This window comes from Hyperolius riggenbachi, chromosome 5, assembly GCF_040937935.1.
Source record: "Hyperolius riggenbachi isolate aHypRig1 chromosome 5, aHypRig1.pri, whole genome shotgun sequence".
NCBI classification, from domain to species: domain Eukaryota; kingdom Metazoa; phylum Chordata; class Amphibia; order Anura; family Hyperoliidae; genus Hyperolius; species Hyperolius riggenbachi.
The window spans coordinates 322582872-322598201 of NC_090650.1; the positions used below are offsets into that span (position 1 = coordinate 322582872).

The 15330-nt window shown below is 42.8% G+C and overlaps 1 protein-coding gene across 1 annotated transcript in view; it reads left to right on the forward strand.

Annotated features, from left to right (window-relative positions):
* Positions 1-15330, forward strand: part of LOC137518877 (laminin subunit alpha-3-like) — a 303606-nt gene that overhangs the window by 259512 nt on the left and 28764 nt on the right. The window contains exons 64-67 of the mRNA XM_068237275.1: positions 2957-3093; positions 3192-3309; positions 9085-9225; positions 11683-11813. Coding sequence (XP_068093376.1) covers positions 2957-3093; positions 3192-3309; positions 9085-9225; positions 11683-11813 — 527 coding nt within the window. The remainder of the gene's footprint in view (positions 1-2956; positions 3094-3191; positions 3310-9084; positions 9226-11682; positions 11814-15330) is intronic.

Sequence of the window (15330 nt, forward strand, 5' to 3'; positions counted from 1 at the left end):
CACACCTTATCAAAGATATCGTACCTTATCAAAGTTAAAATATATTAACCCTTCACACTCTCGCATGCAAATGTTCAAAGCATAAGAATGCATTCTTCTGTGAACTAACAGAAGAATGCATTCTTATGCTTAGTCACCTATACTGCGCAGAAGTACCCAGGTAACTGAACTAAAACCCCGGCGTTTAACTTAGCTGTAGGGATAACAGTGGTGCCTGGATGAGTGAATCTGTGAATGCATTTGTTTGAACCTTTGCATGCGAGAGTACGAAGGGTTAATAGATTTTTGCTGTTTTCTGGCCACACCCCCTTCAGCACCTCCCTTTTCCTTAATAACTTATTTGATGTCCTAACTAGAGGCCATGTGTCTGGATATATGTGTTTTTTTTTTTTCGTGTTACTGACCCCTGTGGCTAGGGATTTAATTCAGTGCACTCCCTCCTTCTCCTGTATGTTTTTTGTTTTTTTTGTCAGCATGCACACAGCTTATGCTGGTGTATGTGCATGGTGCGCATGGATACATTACGTTAGCTCCCTTGTGCGATTGGTAAGATGCGCTATCTGTCCTAGGAGAGGACGTCAGGATGTGTGCTACTAATCCCTAGATAGGTTTGATGCAATGAATGTTTGCATGTCTGCACTATGCATGTTACAGGGCCAGAGTTAGGACACCTATGTTTACCTGGGTACCTCTGCGCAGTATAGGTGACTAAGCATAAGAATGCATTCTTCTGTGAACTAAAACCCCGGCTTTTAACTTAGCTGTAGGGATAACAGTGGTGCCTGGATGAGTGAATCTGTGAATGCATTTGTTTGAACATTTGCATGCGAGAGTGCGAAGGGTTAATAGATTTTTGCTGTTTTCTGGCCACACCCCCTTCAGCACCTCCCTTTTCCTTAATAACTTATTTAATGTCCTAACTAGAGGCGATGTTCCTGGATATATTTGTTTTTTTTCTTATCAAAGTTAACACGCCTTATCAGAGTAGCATAGCGAGCGCTAAGAAGCCGCAGGAGCTCAGGGCAGGACGAGTGCCATTGCCAATTAGCAGGCATAAGTTCGTAGTGCTCACTATGCTACTCTGATAAGGCATGTTAACTCTGATGAGGCGTGTTAACTTTGATAAGGTGTGCTATCTTTGATAAGGTGTGCTATTTGTCATATCACGGTTTAGTGAATCATGCCCATAGTGGGAACTGAGCCATTGGAAAACAGGACATTACTTTGAAAATCAATTGTCTTTCATTTATAACTGAGAGTAACTATGCTGTGTGGCCCTAAAAGTGGCTACACACCATACAGTTAAAGAGAGTCTGAAGCGAGAATAAATCTCGCTTCAGACCTCATAGATAGCAGGGGCATGTGTGCCCCTGCTAAAACGCCGCTATCCCGCGGCTTAACGGGGGTCCCTTCACCACCAAATCCCCTCCGTACAGCGGGGGAGCGCTTCCGCATTGGGGCAGGGCTAACCGCCGCAGCCCTGCCCCACGCGCGTCTGTCAGACGCGTATCTCCGCCTCGCCCCCGCCCCTCTCAGTTTTCCTTCACTGAGACGTTTTGAATCAGGATGATACCATTTATTGGCTAACTTAGAGATGGATAACGTTTATCCATCTCTAAGTTAGCCAATAAATGGTATCATCCTGATTCAAAACTTCTTGCTTTTATTCATGGCTAACACGGTACAACACTTTACTGTTCCTTCACTGAGAGGGGTGGGGGAGAGGCGGCGATGCGCGTCTGATAGACGCAACTAGATGCAGGGCTGCAGTCGTTAGCCCTGCCTCCAGGAAAAGAAGATTTAAGACAAAGTCTACGACCAAGGTTTGCGGGGGTGGGTTTGGGGGTGAAGGGACCCCCGTTTAGCTGCGGGATATCGGCGTTTTAGCAGGGGCACACATGCCCCTGCTAACTATGAGCTCTGAAGTGAGATTTATTCTCGCTTCAGAGTCTCTTTAAAGGATCCAATTTTACACCAATTCGATATACAGTATACGATTTGTTGTCCCAAAAAATTGAAAGCTTTTTTGTTTGTTTTTTTTGTTGTTGAGAAATTCAGTCGAATTTCCCGTTTGTTTGTTTTTTTAGATTTGACATTTTGGAAAATTCAGACCAATTTTTCAAGAATTGTATGGTGTGTAATGGATTGTAAAATTGTATTCAACCAGAAAAAAAGTTATATGTAACTATTGAGTACAATTTTCCCTTGATTTTTCTAACCAATTTTTTCGGATTTTACAATCTTTTATCCCAAAATTGTGGCAATCTTGAAAATACGTGTGTGGTACCTCGAAGATTCTGATCAAAACTTCTGATCATTCGGAACGCTCAAATTGAATCAAATTTAAAAAAAAATGTATGGTGTGTGGCCACCTTTAGTCTGATGTCTTGTCTGGACAATTGTTGCAATTCTGGACTTGCAATATTTGTTTTGTAGAAAGGTTGGGCAGCATGGTGGCGTAGTGGTTAGGTAGTGGTTAGCGCTCTCGCCTTGCAAGCGCTGGGTCCCCAGTTCGAATCCCAGCCAGGTCAACATCTGCAAGGAGTTTGTATGTTCTCCCTGTGTCTGCATGGGCTTCCTCCGGGCACTCTGGTTTCCTCCCACATCCCCCAAAACATACAGATAAGTTAAATGGCTTCTCCCTAAAATTGGCCCTAGACTATGATTCATGCAGTACACGATATAGAAATATGACTATGGTAGGGACTAGATTGTGAGCCCCTCTGAGGGACAGTTCGTGACAAGACAATATATACTCTGTACAGGGCTGCGTAATATGTCGGCGCTATATAAATAATTAAATAAATAAATAAGGTTCTATAGAAATACCTAAGATTCAATGGGCAATCATTGCTTAACGTATTGAAAGTTAGGAATAAAAGGTGGTTCACTGGGCTAAGAAAAAAACATTTTCTTCGTAAGGTTATCAGTTAACTTTTTTTTTTGTTACCCACAGACGGAGGTGTTGGTCAGAACAGCTGCTAAAGTGCTGCGTGTACGTCAACGCTTGGATCCCTTCCAAGTGTCAGATGTTGATGTATTCACGTTTTCTACTTACTACTTAGGGGGAATACCATCTAATATTAGAGAAAAGTAAGTAAATGAGCTACATACGTTTTTCATGTTGGGGTAACCGATGGGGATATAAGGTACTTCTTTTAGTTCATTCTGAAACACATACTCTTCTTTAGGTTTAACATAAAGACTCCTCCTTTCCGTGGATGTATTAAAAGTATGAAGACTCCACAGAGTGCAGCAGTATTCGAAGAAACCTATGGAGTCAGCCGGAGATGTGCCGATGACTGGAATGTAAGTGATTGAGAAGTACCTTGCATTGTATTGTACTAGTGAGCCTGTTTTTTGTTTATAGGAGCTTCCAAGTTAGTTTCTCTTATCTGTTTACATTTTGGACCTTCATCAACAAAGGTATATCAGTACAAATCTGTTAATTTTAGCACCTGTAGCAATTACTAAATTGGGTGTCGCCCATTTAGCTGTCCAGCTAGTTTTTCAGCTATTGCATGGCCAAACAGATGCTGTTCTAGATGTTGGTTTTAGAGGTACAGTAGCAATAAAAAGTATGTGAACCCTTTGGAATTATATGGATGTTCGCAGAAATTGCACATGATCTTCTGTTGTCCTCCTCTAGAATCACCTCCTCACACTCACATTTACAAGATTTTGCACGCGCTTCACCCCTCCTCTGGAATGCCCTCCCACAACACATCCGTCACTTGCCAACCTTTGTTACCTTTAAACGCTCTCTAAAAACGAATTTGTTCCGACAAGCATATGCACTACCTTAGGCCACTTCCCTTTTTCCTAAGACCAAATTGCACTCCTACTAGGTATCCTAAAACACACAGCCTCTTTATATTTTATCGTATATTACCCCTCCTCTTGTTTCCCCCATTCCCTTTAGATTGTAAGCTCGCAAGGGCAGGGCTCTCTCCCCCTTTTGTGTCTTGGTAATCATTATACATTTTATTCATCATGTAACTTTTATCACTGTCATTACCAAGTCTATATTTTGTATTCTGTATTTTGTATCATTTTTTGTATTTTGTCACTAATTATGTATCTTGTATAATTGTATAAGTGTATACCATTGTCTGTAGTATTATGTACCCCATGTTTGGTTCTTACTTTGTACAGCGCCACGGAATATGTTGGCAATTTATAAATCAATAATAATAATAAATTGGTCATAAAATGTGATCTGATCTTCATCTAAGTCACAACAATAGACAATCACAGTCTGCTTAAACTAATACCACACAAATATTTAAATGTTTCCATGTTTTTATTGAACACACCATGTAAACATTCACAGTGCAGGTGGAAAAAGTATGTGAACCCCTAGACCAGTGGTCCTCAAATTAAGGCCGCGGGCTGAATGTGGCCCCCTGAAGCTTTTTTACCGGCCCCCCATACACACAAATGTCAGCTACATCTTTAAATATTGGTTTTCCACATATAGAATGAATCCAGAAAGCAGTAATTTGTTTCCAATTAAATTCCAAGTCAGGTGACACTGCTGTCCAATTGGACTGCAGGTTGTCACCTGGGTATGCTTCACTGTCTGGCCCGCAAAGATATAATTTTATGTATACTCCGGCCCCCCAGCAGTCTGAAGTATGTTGACCCGACCCTCGACCCATAACGTTTGGGGACCCCTGCCCTAGACTAATGACATCTCCAAGAGCTAATTGGAGTGATGTGTCAGCCAGCTGGAGTCCAATAAATGAGATGAGATTGGAGGTGTTGGTTACAGCTGCCCTGCCCTATAAAAATACACCATTTTTGGGTTTGCTTTTGCCAAGAAATATGTGCTGGAAATATTGAAATTTAAGCCTACAGTAAATAAAAAATTGATGTGGCAGTATATTATTCAGTCTTTTATTTAGCTGCTCTTAGTTTCAAGGATAGCCTTCAAGTTGCGTTTGTAGAAGTGGCTGCCTATATTATGACAGAAGTATTTTGCATATGTTCACAAAATCAGAGGCGGCCTTAGAGTATGCGGGCCTGGGGCGAGTGTCATATGTGGGGCCTAGACTCATAAGTGTAGGCCATATACGGTACTGTACTACCATGCTCACGGGCTTGCCCACCTCTAATGCAGTCCGCCTTATTATTGTTAAAAACAAGTAAAAAGTTTGTTTAAGGCCACTAAGCCAACCAATATAATGGGAATGGGTACTAAGCTGGCTGGGGAGCTAGGGATGGGTACTAAGCTGGCTGGGGAGTTATGGGTGGGTACTAGGCTGGCTGGGGAGCTAGAGATGGGTACTAAGCTGGTTGGGGAGCTAGGGATGGGTACTAGACTGGCTGGGGAGCTAGGGGTGGGTACTAGGCTGGCTGGGGAGCTAAGGGTGGGTACTAGGCTGGCTGGGGAGCTAAGGGTGGGTACTAGGCTGGCTGGGGAGCTAGGGATGGGTATTAAGCTGGTTGGGGAGCTAGGGATTAGTACTAGGCTGGCTGGGGAGCTAGGGATGGGTATTAAGCTGGTTGGGGAGCTAGGGATTAGTACTAGGCTGGCTGGGGAGCTAAGGGTGGGTACTAGGCTGGCTGGTGAGCTAGGGGTGGGTACTAGGCTGGCTGGGGAGCTAAGGGTGGGTACTAGGCTGGCTGGGGTGCTACAGATGAGACAAGACGGGAGGAGCGCTCCATAATGTGATACCTTCTAATTAAAATAAAAACTGCCCAATAAAAAAGGCACTTACTAGATACATGCAGTGAGCAGGCATTTGGTTTGGCATATAGCCCAAAAGAAAAACATCCCCTCACGGAAACAACCTGAGGCTGTCAGTCCAGAAATTCATTACAAAAATGCAAGCTACAGTGATGTGAAAAACTATTTGCCCCTTCCTGATTTCTTATTCTTTTGCATGTTTGTCACACTTAAATGTTTCTGCTCATCAAAAACCGTTAACTATTAGTCAAAGATAACATAATTGAACACAAAATGCTGGTTTTTATTATTTAGTGAGAAGAAAACCCTCAAAACCTACATGGCCCTGTGTGAAAAAGAAATTGCCCCCTGAACCTACTAACTGGCTGGGCCACCCTTAGTAGCAATCACTGCAATCAAGCGTTTGCGATAACTTGCAACGAGTCTTTTACAGCGCTCTGGAGGAATTTTGGCCCACTCATCTTTGCAGAATTGTTGTAATTCAGCTTTATTTGAGGGTTTTCTAGCATGAACCGCCTTTTTAAGGTCATGCCACAACATCTCAAAATCTCAATAGGATTCAGGTCAGGACTTTGACTAGGCCACTCCAAAGTCTTCATTTTGTTTTTCTTCAGCCATTCAGAGGTGGATTTGCTGATGTGTTTTGGGTCATTGTCCTGCTGCAGCACCCAAGATCGCTTCAGCTTGAGTTGACGAACAGATGGCCGGACATTCTCCTTCAGGATTTTTTGGTAGACAGTAGAATTCATGGTTCCATCTATCACAGCAAGCCTTCCAGGTCCTGAAGCAGCAAAACCACCCCAGACCATCACACTACCACCACCATATTTTACTGTTGGTATGATGTTCTTTTGCTGAAATGCTGTGTTACTTCTACGCCATATGTAACGGGACACGCACCTTCCAAAAAGTTCAACTTTTGTCTCGTCGGTCCACAAGGTATTTTCCCAAAAGTCTTGGCAATCATTGAGATGTTTTTTTAGCAAAATTGAGACGGGCCTTAATGTTCTTTTTGCTTAAAAGTGGTTTGTGCCTTGGATATCTGCCATGCAGGCCGTTTTTGCCCAGTCTCTTTCTTATGGTGGAGTCTTGAACACTGACCTTAATTAAAGGGACACTTAAGTCAAACAAAAAAAATTAGTTTTACTCACCTAGGGCTTCCAATAGCCCCCTGCAGCTGTCCGGTGCCCTCGCTGTCTCCCTCCGATCCTCCTGGCCCCGCCGGCAGCCACTTCCTGTTTCGGTGACAGGAGCTGACAGGCTGGGGACGCGAGTGATTCTTAGCGTTCCCAGACACATTAGCACCCTCTATGCTGCTATATGGTATATGATATATGCTATAGCAGCATAGATGGCGCTATTGTGGCCAGGAACGCGAAGAATCACTTGCGTCCCCAGCCTGTCAGCGCCTGTCACCGAAACAGGAAGTGGCTGCCGGCAGGGCCAGGAGGATCGGAGGGAGACGGCAAGGGCACCGGACAGCTGCAGGGGGCTATTGGAAGCCCCAGGTGAGTAAAACTCATTTTTTTTTTTTACTTAAGTGTCCCTTTAAGGCAAGTGAGGCCTGCAGTTCATTAGATGTTGTCCTGGGGTCTTTTGTGGCCTCTCGGATGAGTTTTCTCTGCACTCTTGGGGTAATTTTGGTCGGCCGGCCACTCCTGGGAAGGTTCATCACTGTTCCATGTTTTTGCCATTTGTGGATAATGGCTCTCACTGTGGTTCACTGGAGTCCCAAAGCTTTAGAAATGGCTTTATAACCTTTACCAGACTGATAGATTATTAAATCTATTATTATCAATTACTTTTGTTCTCATTAGTTCCTGAATTTCTTTGGATCTTGGCATGATGTCTAGCTTTTGAGGTGCTTTTGGTCTACTTCCCTGTGTCAGATAACTCCTATTTAAAGGGAAGGTTCAGGGTGGCTACAAAAAAAAAAAAAATGCGAATCCACTTACCTGGGACTTCCTCCAGCCCGTGGCAGGCAGGACGTGCCCTCGGCGCCGCTCCGCAGGCTCCCGGTGGCCGACCCGACCTGGCCAGGCCGGCTGCCAGGTCGGGCTCTTCTGCGCTCCAAAATGCGCCTCATGGGGGGGCGCGCTGACGTCACCGGACGTCCTTCGGGCTGTACTGCGCAGGCGCAGAACTACTGCACCTGGCCAGGTCGGGTCGGCCACCGGAGGAGACCGGGAGCCTGCGGAGCGGCGCCGAGGGCACGTCCTGCCTGCCATGGGCTGGAGGAAGCACCAGGTAAGTGGATTCGGATTTTTATTTTTTTTGTAGCCACCCTGAACCTTCCTTTTAAGTGATTTCTTGATTGAAACAGGTGTGGCAGTAATCAGGCCTGGGGTTAACTACAGAAATTGAACTCAGGTGTGATAAACCACAGTTAAGTTATTTTTTAACAAAGTGGGCAATCACTTTTTCACACAGGGCTATGTAGGTTTTGAGTTTTTTTTCCTCACTAAATAATAAAAAACATCATTTAAAACTGCATTTTGTGTTCAATATGTTATCTTTGACTAATAGTTAACGGTTTTTGATGAGCAGAAACATTTAAGTGTGACAAACATGCAAAAGAATAAGAAATCAGGAAGGGGGCAAACAGTTTTTCACATCACTGTATATAATACAGTAAAGCATGTTGAAGACAAAAACCTAAGCAATAAAAGGGAGGTTGGTGAAAAATATAAGGTGCCTAAAACAAAATAGGAAGATCTGTGTATTCGTAAATGAATTACTACTGTCCAGAACACAAACAGCTAGACTTCTGTAACCCTTTTCTGCACCACCACCAAAATGCTCGGACAGGGTGGTATGTGTTGTGTCTACTGGTTTGACTCCTGTCCATTCCATAATGGTTTACAATATATTCTGCTGGTGGTATTGTAGAGTCTTTACCTGTTTACCAAATGCCAAAATATGATGCTCTTAAGTCCTGTGAGAGGTTGATAGTCACAGACTCACAGTGGTTGGCACTGAGTTGGCTGTAGTTTGCTCGCCCGCGGCCTGGAGTGCTCTGCGCATGATGTCAATTGTGACACCAATGTGCAGAGCGCTCCCGGCTGCAAGTGCGCGATCTAGGATGCAAGTGCCAGTGTGTCAGGGCCTGAGCATGACCTGACCAGGAAGAATGGGGCTCTCAGTGCGAGCACAGTGGGCATGACCGCAGGGCCCCCTTCAGGTGTGGGGCCTTGCCTTCCCCCAAAGGCCGCTTCTGCACAAAATAGGCATAGAAATGAATCTATTTGCACTACACTTTGCTGGATCAAACACTCAGTGAGTTATTATAATATCTTTCAATGGCAAGTGATCATTTGCAAACTGCGTATAGTGCATGTCTGATGTTTCTGTAGACTGGCAGATATGAAGTCATTCTCTCTCCTGTTCTATAGATCGTTCGCTCGGCAGAATTCTCAAGTGGCGGAACGCTGGGTTTGAAACCAGATGGCTTCACTTTCCCTGGTGACTTCCAAGCATCGTTTGGTTTCCAGACCCCACAGACCAATGCCAGGCTGCTTGATCACAAAACACAGGTAGATTTTTGTTTTTATACACTTAATGGAATCTCCTTTTTTTTATAGGAGAGTGAAACAGGGGTTCACCATGTCCTACAAAGTCATAATGCAGTTTCAGTCATGATGATTCACACCTGTGTAGGTCAATGCTAAAAATAATGACTCAAATATAAATACGGGATTATTCCTTTTAGTTTGTCATGGAGTCATGAAGGTAAGGGTCCTTTTACACTTACCACAGTGAGCTGTGTCACTGTACTCTCTGCCGCCTCAGCTCATCACAGTGGCCATTAAAGTCAATGAGACATGACACACTGCCTGTGGTGCGACACTGTGTGATGGAAGTGCACACAAGCTACACAAGAACAAAGTGTAAAAGGACCCTGAAACAGAAAAAAAAAATGACATAACAGCCTTTCCTCAACACTCTTTAGCCCTTACCATGTTATTACTGCAGGTAGTCCCCGGTTAACAAACGAGATAGGGACTGTAGGTTTGTTCTTAACCTGAATCTGTTCTTAAGTTGGAACATTGTGCCATCTCTGTCCCCTGTACCTACTCTGTGACTTCCTGTGCCTCCATGTCACCTCTGCCATCTGTACTGGCTTATACACGTTTAAAAGCCATTTTTTTCTTAGAATTTTTTAAAATCGATTTTCTCAAAAACTACAAGTCCAATTTGAAAACAATTTTTGGGGCTTGTTCCCATGGAAACACAGAATCCATGCCGTTCGTAAGTCGGGAAATCGTAAGTCGGGGACTACCTGTATTGTTATTTGTGTACTGTTTGTATGTATTGTCAAATCTATGTAACGATTTACAGAGGAAAAAAATCTGCAATACATCTTGTCCTGAATGCAGAAATATTCAGTCTACATAAAAAGCTTCTTGTCCAGCCCTTCTGTGGAATTACTAGCTGGTAGAGTGGGATGTCTCTCCATAGGGCCAGATCTTTATGTCACATATTTTCAGACTTATAAGCTGCTAACGGTTTTTACACAATAAAGGGTTTTTTCACAGCCGCTGCAGCTCTCGTTATATAATGTTCTAGTTTATCTGAGAAGCAAAGAGCAGAGAAACAGAGAAAGCTAATGCATTATGGGAGCAGAAACAAGAAGGTTGCTCTTTTGATAAAGCTAGTCATACAATGTAAAAATAGGGACAAGAAGGAACCTGATCTAATATTGAGTGGCAAAGACAGTTAACCCTTTGCACACTCACATGCAAATGTTCATACAAATGCATTCACAGAAATAAATCATCCAGGCACCACTGCTATCCCTACAGATAAGTTAAAAGCCGGGGTCTTAGTACAATAGAATATATTCCCTTGTGTAGTCACCTACACCGCGCAGAGGTACCTCAGTATTGGTAGGTATCCTAACTCTGGTCCTGTAACATGCATAGTACAGACATGCAAACATTCATTGCATGAATTGTCTTTGCCATTCTGCTGGCCACGCCCCAAATAGCATCTCCTTAATGACTTATTTAAATGTCCTAACTTAAGGCAATGTCCCTGGATTTATGTGTTTTTGAGTGCACAGCCACATTACAGCACAAAGCTTTGCAGCTCTAGATTGTGTACTGCTCTCACCAGTGACAATTCCACTGGTTCAGTCAGAAAAAATGCCCTTTCCCAATCAGTGTCAGTCAATAAAATAAATAGATTTTCATTCAATTTAGGGCCCTTTCACACTTACCGTGTTCTGTTGTGTTGCACAAAAACACTGTATCCCGTTGCAGAAGCAGTGATAGTCCTATGGGGCTATCACATTAATCATGTCATGAAGCATTGGGGTGGACAGCGCAAGAGCTGCAGTGTGTCTTGCATGTTTAACCCAGGAGAGAGGCATATTTTCATTGTATAGTATGCCCCACTGTATGGTTGCACCACAGCAGTAGTTTATCTTTTTGCACATTTTTGAGGCACTTGTTCTTACTGTTGGAGATTTAACAACATAATTCCCTTAAACTGCAGTATAGCAAAATAACCACAAGATGTCACTGTGTAAAATGTGATGAAGATCTTTATAGTAAAACAACCACAAGATGTCACTGTGTGTAAAATGTAACGATGATCTTTATGGCATTGTTATTTCCTATATTATCTGTTGTTCCTCTCTGTTCTAAGTAAGCTGCATTTCTTGATGGTGGTTTATGATATATCTCTGCATGTTTTTCTTCAGTAAAGAGTTCTAACTTGTTATACAGGGTACCTTTCTGCATTTATAGACCACTCTGCTCCATCACTTCACATGTTGGAGCTGGCATTGAAAAGCTCAGTGCCGGCTCGGACATGCTATAGAAGTGTAGAAACTGTCTATCCTATCGGAGTGGTCATTCAAACATTCATTCATACAATTCATACATTGCTTGGATTATGTTCCATCATAGTCCTACTGTCATTATTGTTGCCATTCTCATCTCTGGCTGTGTAACTCATGTGCATGTGTGATTACATTCTCTCTATAGTCGGAGGACTTACGTGTCTCATTAGAAGATGGAACTGTAACCGTAGCTACGAAAAACACGCAACTGCGATCTAACAACAAGTATGATGATGGAGCACTTCATTACGTGTCAGTAATAAGGGAGAATGACCAGTAAGTACAAACACTACCTTATCATGTTCATTTACTTGGGGGATGTTAAGGTGGCCACTAACGGTCCAATGTTTAGCGAAAAATCATTTGAGCGATCAGAAATTCTGATTGGATTGGTTGTAAATATTATTCATTGATGGGCACAATAAGTTATGAATGATTATAAAAAATAGTCGTCCAATTGGATTTTTGTCAAACCAAAATTTGGATTTTCTTGTTGGTTGTGATAGGAAGCAAAGATTGGTTCGTTGATGGTGTAGTGAACGATTATTATTCCGATTAGAATTATCTGACTGCTCTAACGATTTTTCACTAGAAATTGGATTGTTAGTGGCCACCTTTATATTGAGTGGGGACAGAGCCATTTGATATTGCTACACTGTGATGTCACCTGATTCAGTGTGTATTTGGGTCCCTCTGCACAGAATACTTGATCCAGTGGATGTTTGTAGGCTTTTTAAACAATACATTTTAAACATGATTAGCACAAGCAATAATAGCTGTAATCAATAGGTTGTATTTACATAATCAATGATAGAGCAGTTTAATTCTGTCTATTAATTAAGCTAGCAAGCTTTGTTGGTGGAAGAGTGGAAGAATTTTTTAGCGGCCATAATAATCACTAAAGGCCCGTACCCATGAAGCAATTTTTACAGCGATTTTTCTCAGCATCGTTTAACAAAACCTTGTTAAACAATGTTGCACGATGCAGTGATCGCTCGTCTTTAAACAGTCGTCATGGCGGATCGTGAACGAGTGTTCGCGCAAAAGTACCACAAACACATTGCAACCGTTGTATGCCGTCATTTGTACCCACTGCAGAAGATGGATCGGGGAAGGAGCGTTTGTTGGATCGCGGGACCCTGGAGGTTCCCTGATCCATCTTCTGGAGGCTTCACATGGGTACCTAGCTGTAAACCACTAAGTGAGCAGGGGGAGATGGAGTTAAAAGAAATGTAAGTAGCAGCCATCTATTTATTTTGTTGTTGTTTGCTGTTCTTGCAATTCCCATCTCTTCATATTTTAATTCCAAAAACTCAAACTTAGATTATTAGCCTAGTCAAATGAACCCCCCACATGGCCACACCTGCTTCTCATGATCAGCAGTCAGACACAGAGCAGAATAGCAGGGCCTGGAACACACAACCAGGATGTGTCAGAGATCTAATGAAAGCAATTGCCATAAGGGGCTCCTTCTTGTGCTGATTCTATATTGCATCTCAAATCTAATTTGTAATCAATGTTACAGTCTCTATAAATGATTAGATTATAGGCGACCACAAAAATATATTTAAAAAAATTGCAGGAATTGACTTATTTTAGAATACAACTTTATCTGAATGAGCTACAAAGCCACAAACAGTATTGGTTCTAGTGACTACAGTGATAACCTGCTTTCAGTAAACATGAGGAAACAGCAGGAGATTAAATACACATTTAACATCAGTATTTCCTTTGCTGTCTCTGGAGGTTAATTAATACCTTTATGGTTCCCCAAAAACACACTACTGTGTGTCAGATAAGGAGCTGCTATTTATAGACTGACCTTGCTTTCACATTTAATGATTTAGAAATTATAATTAAAAGAGGAATACTGTTTTAAAGAGAATCTGTATTGTTAAAATCGCACAAAAGTAAACATATCAGTGTGTTAGGGGACATCTCCTATTACCCTCTGTCACAATTTCGCCGCTCCCCGACGCATTAAAAGTAGTCAAAAACTGTTTTAAAAAGTTTGTTTATAAACAAACAAAATGGCCACCAAAACAGGAAGTAGATTGATGTACAATATGTCCACACATAGAAAATACATCCATACACAAGCAGGCTGTATGCAGCATTCCTTTTGAATCTCAAAAGATCATTTGTGTGTTTACCTTCTGTCCCCTTCTTCTCTCATGCACTGAACATTACAGGCTTCCTGCAGACAGCTCTGCCTGTGCCTGTGTTTGTAATTCCTCAGTATGTGTCAGCCAGCTACTTTCACAGCCTACACAGCTACTTTCACAGTCTGAAACGCTGCGTTAAACGCCACAAAAACACCCGTCTGAACCAGCCCTTAGGGCTGGTTCAGACGGGCGTTTTTGTGGCGTTTAACGCAGCGTTTCAGACGCAGCGTTTTTTGGGATCTACTGCCATCCCATGCAAGTGAATGGGAGCGTTTAGAGCTGGCTTTTGCAGGCTTTCATGAAAGCCTGGCAGTAGATCCCAGCGTTGCGTCTAGTCTCAAAAGCAACATGCTGCTTTCAGAGGCAGTAAACGCGAGGAAACAATAGCAGAGACCAGAACTGCTAGCCTTGAACGCTTTTCAAAAGCTTTCAAAAGCTAGCTTTTAAACGCTGGCGTTTGAACGCAATGCCAAGCAAAAGCTCAGCAGACGCCCGTGTGAACCAGCCCTAACAGAGGAGGATTTTTATCCAGCTCTCTTCTATCACTGATAAGATAGCAGAGAAGCTGCTGGCTTATGTAAATAAAACACACACTGGAGTGTGCATAGAGGAACAGACCAGCACGGAAGAGTTAGCAGCCTTCCAGACACAAGCCGACAAGTCTGACAGGGGAAAGATACATTGATTTATTACAGAGACCGTTATAGTACAAAGTGCTGCAGTGAGCCAGAACAGATTAGAATAGGTTTAGGAAATTGTAGGATGGTAGAAAAAAACGTTGTAATTTTTGTTACAGAGTCACTTTAAGCAAATGAATACCGTTATGTTCTTGTGCTCGGGGATAGCACAGCACATCTAGCCAATGGCATTCTTGCAGCCCCTCTTCAGGCACAAATGGTTTTGTAGTTCTTTGTAATTAATTATTTACAGAGCTTGTTAAATCTATCAGGAACTGGATTCGCTAATGTCTAATAAATCACTGGAAAATACCTGGTTAGGAGCACAAATGCTAGCCAATTCCAGCATAACAAAATGTCTGTGCCATAGAATGCATTTAACTCTGATAGATTCAGACTGTGCCCAACTCCTTGCAGTGGGATGATGCAATCGAAGCAGCACTAAACAGATCACTGTACTCCTCTCTCTTGCCCAATTCAAGACAAAATGCATAGTTTGCAGATGCTGAATATGAAGCTCTAGTTTTGACTCATGTATTTTCATTGCATATTGTATGGAATCCTATATAATAAAACCCCATGTGTCCCTGCGTCATCCTCCTGTCCCTGTGTTTTGGCTACTGCTTATGTGTAGCCATTGGGACAGAAGGTGGACGGGCCCGGGGGGTGTGTACGCGTCCGCACAGCGCGCGGCTTATGAGGCAAGAGCCTAGCGCCCATATTTAAATGGGCATTAGGCCTAGTAGATCATAAATTTGCAATGATTTCATGCGTCCAAATATGGCTTGGCTGGACTGAACAGCAGCTAGTGAGTTGTCCAGACTCCTCCCCTATGCCATTATTACCCACATGAGGTAGTCTGGGAAGAGGTAGGAGGCGGCACCAGCCTGTATTTAACTATAAACACAGAGCTGGTCTCATCCTCCTTCTCTGTACTATCCTTGACAAATT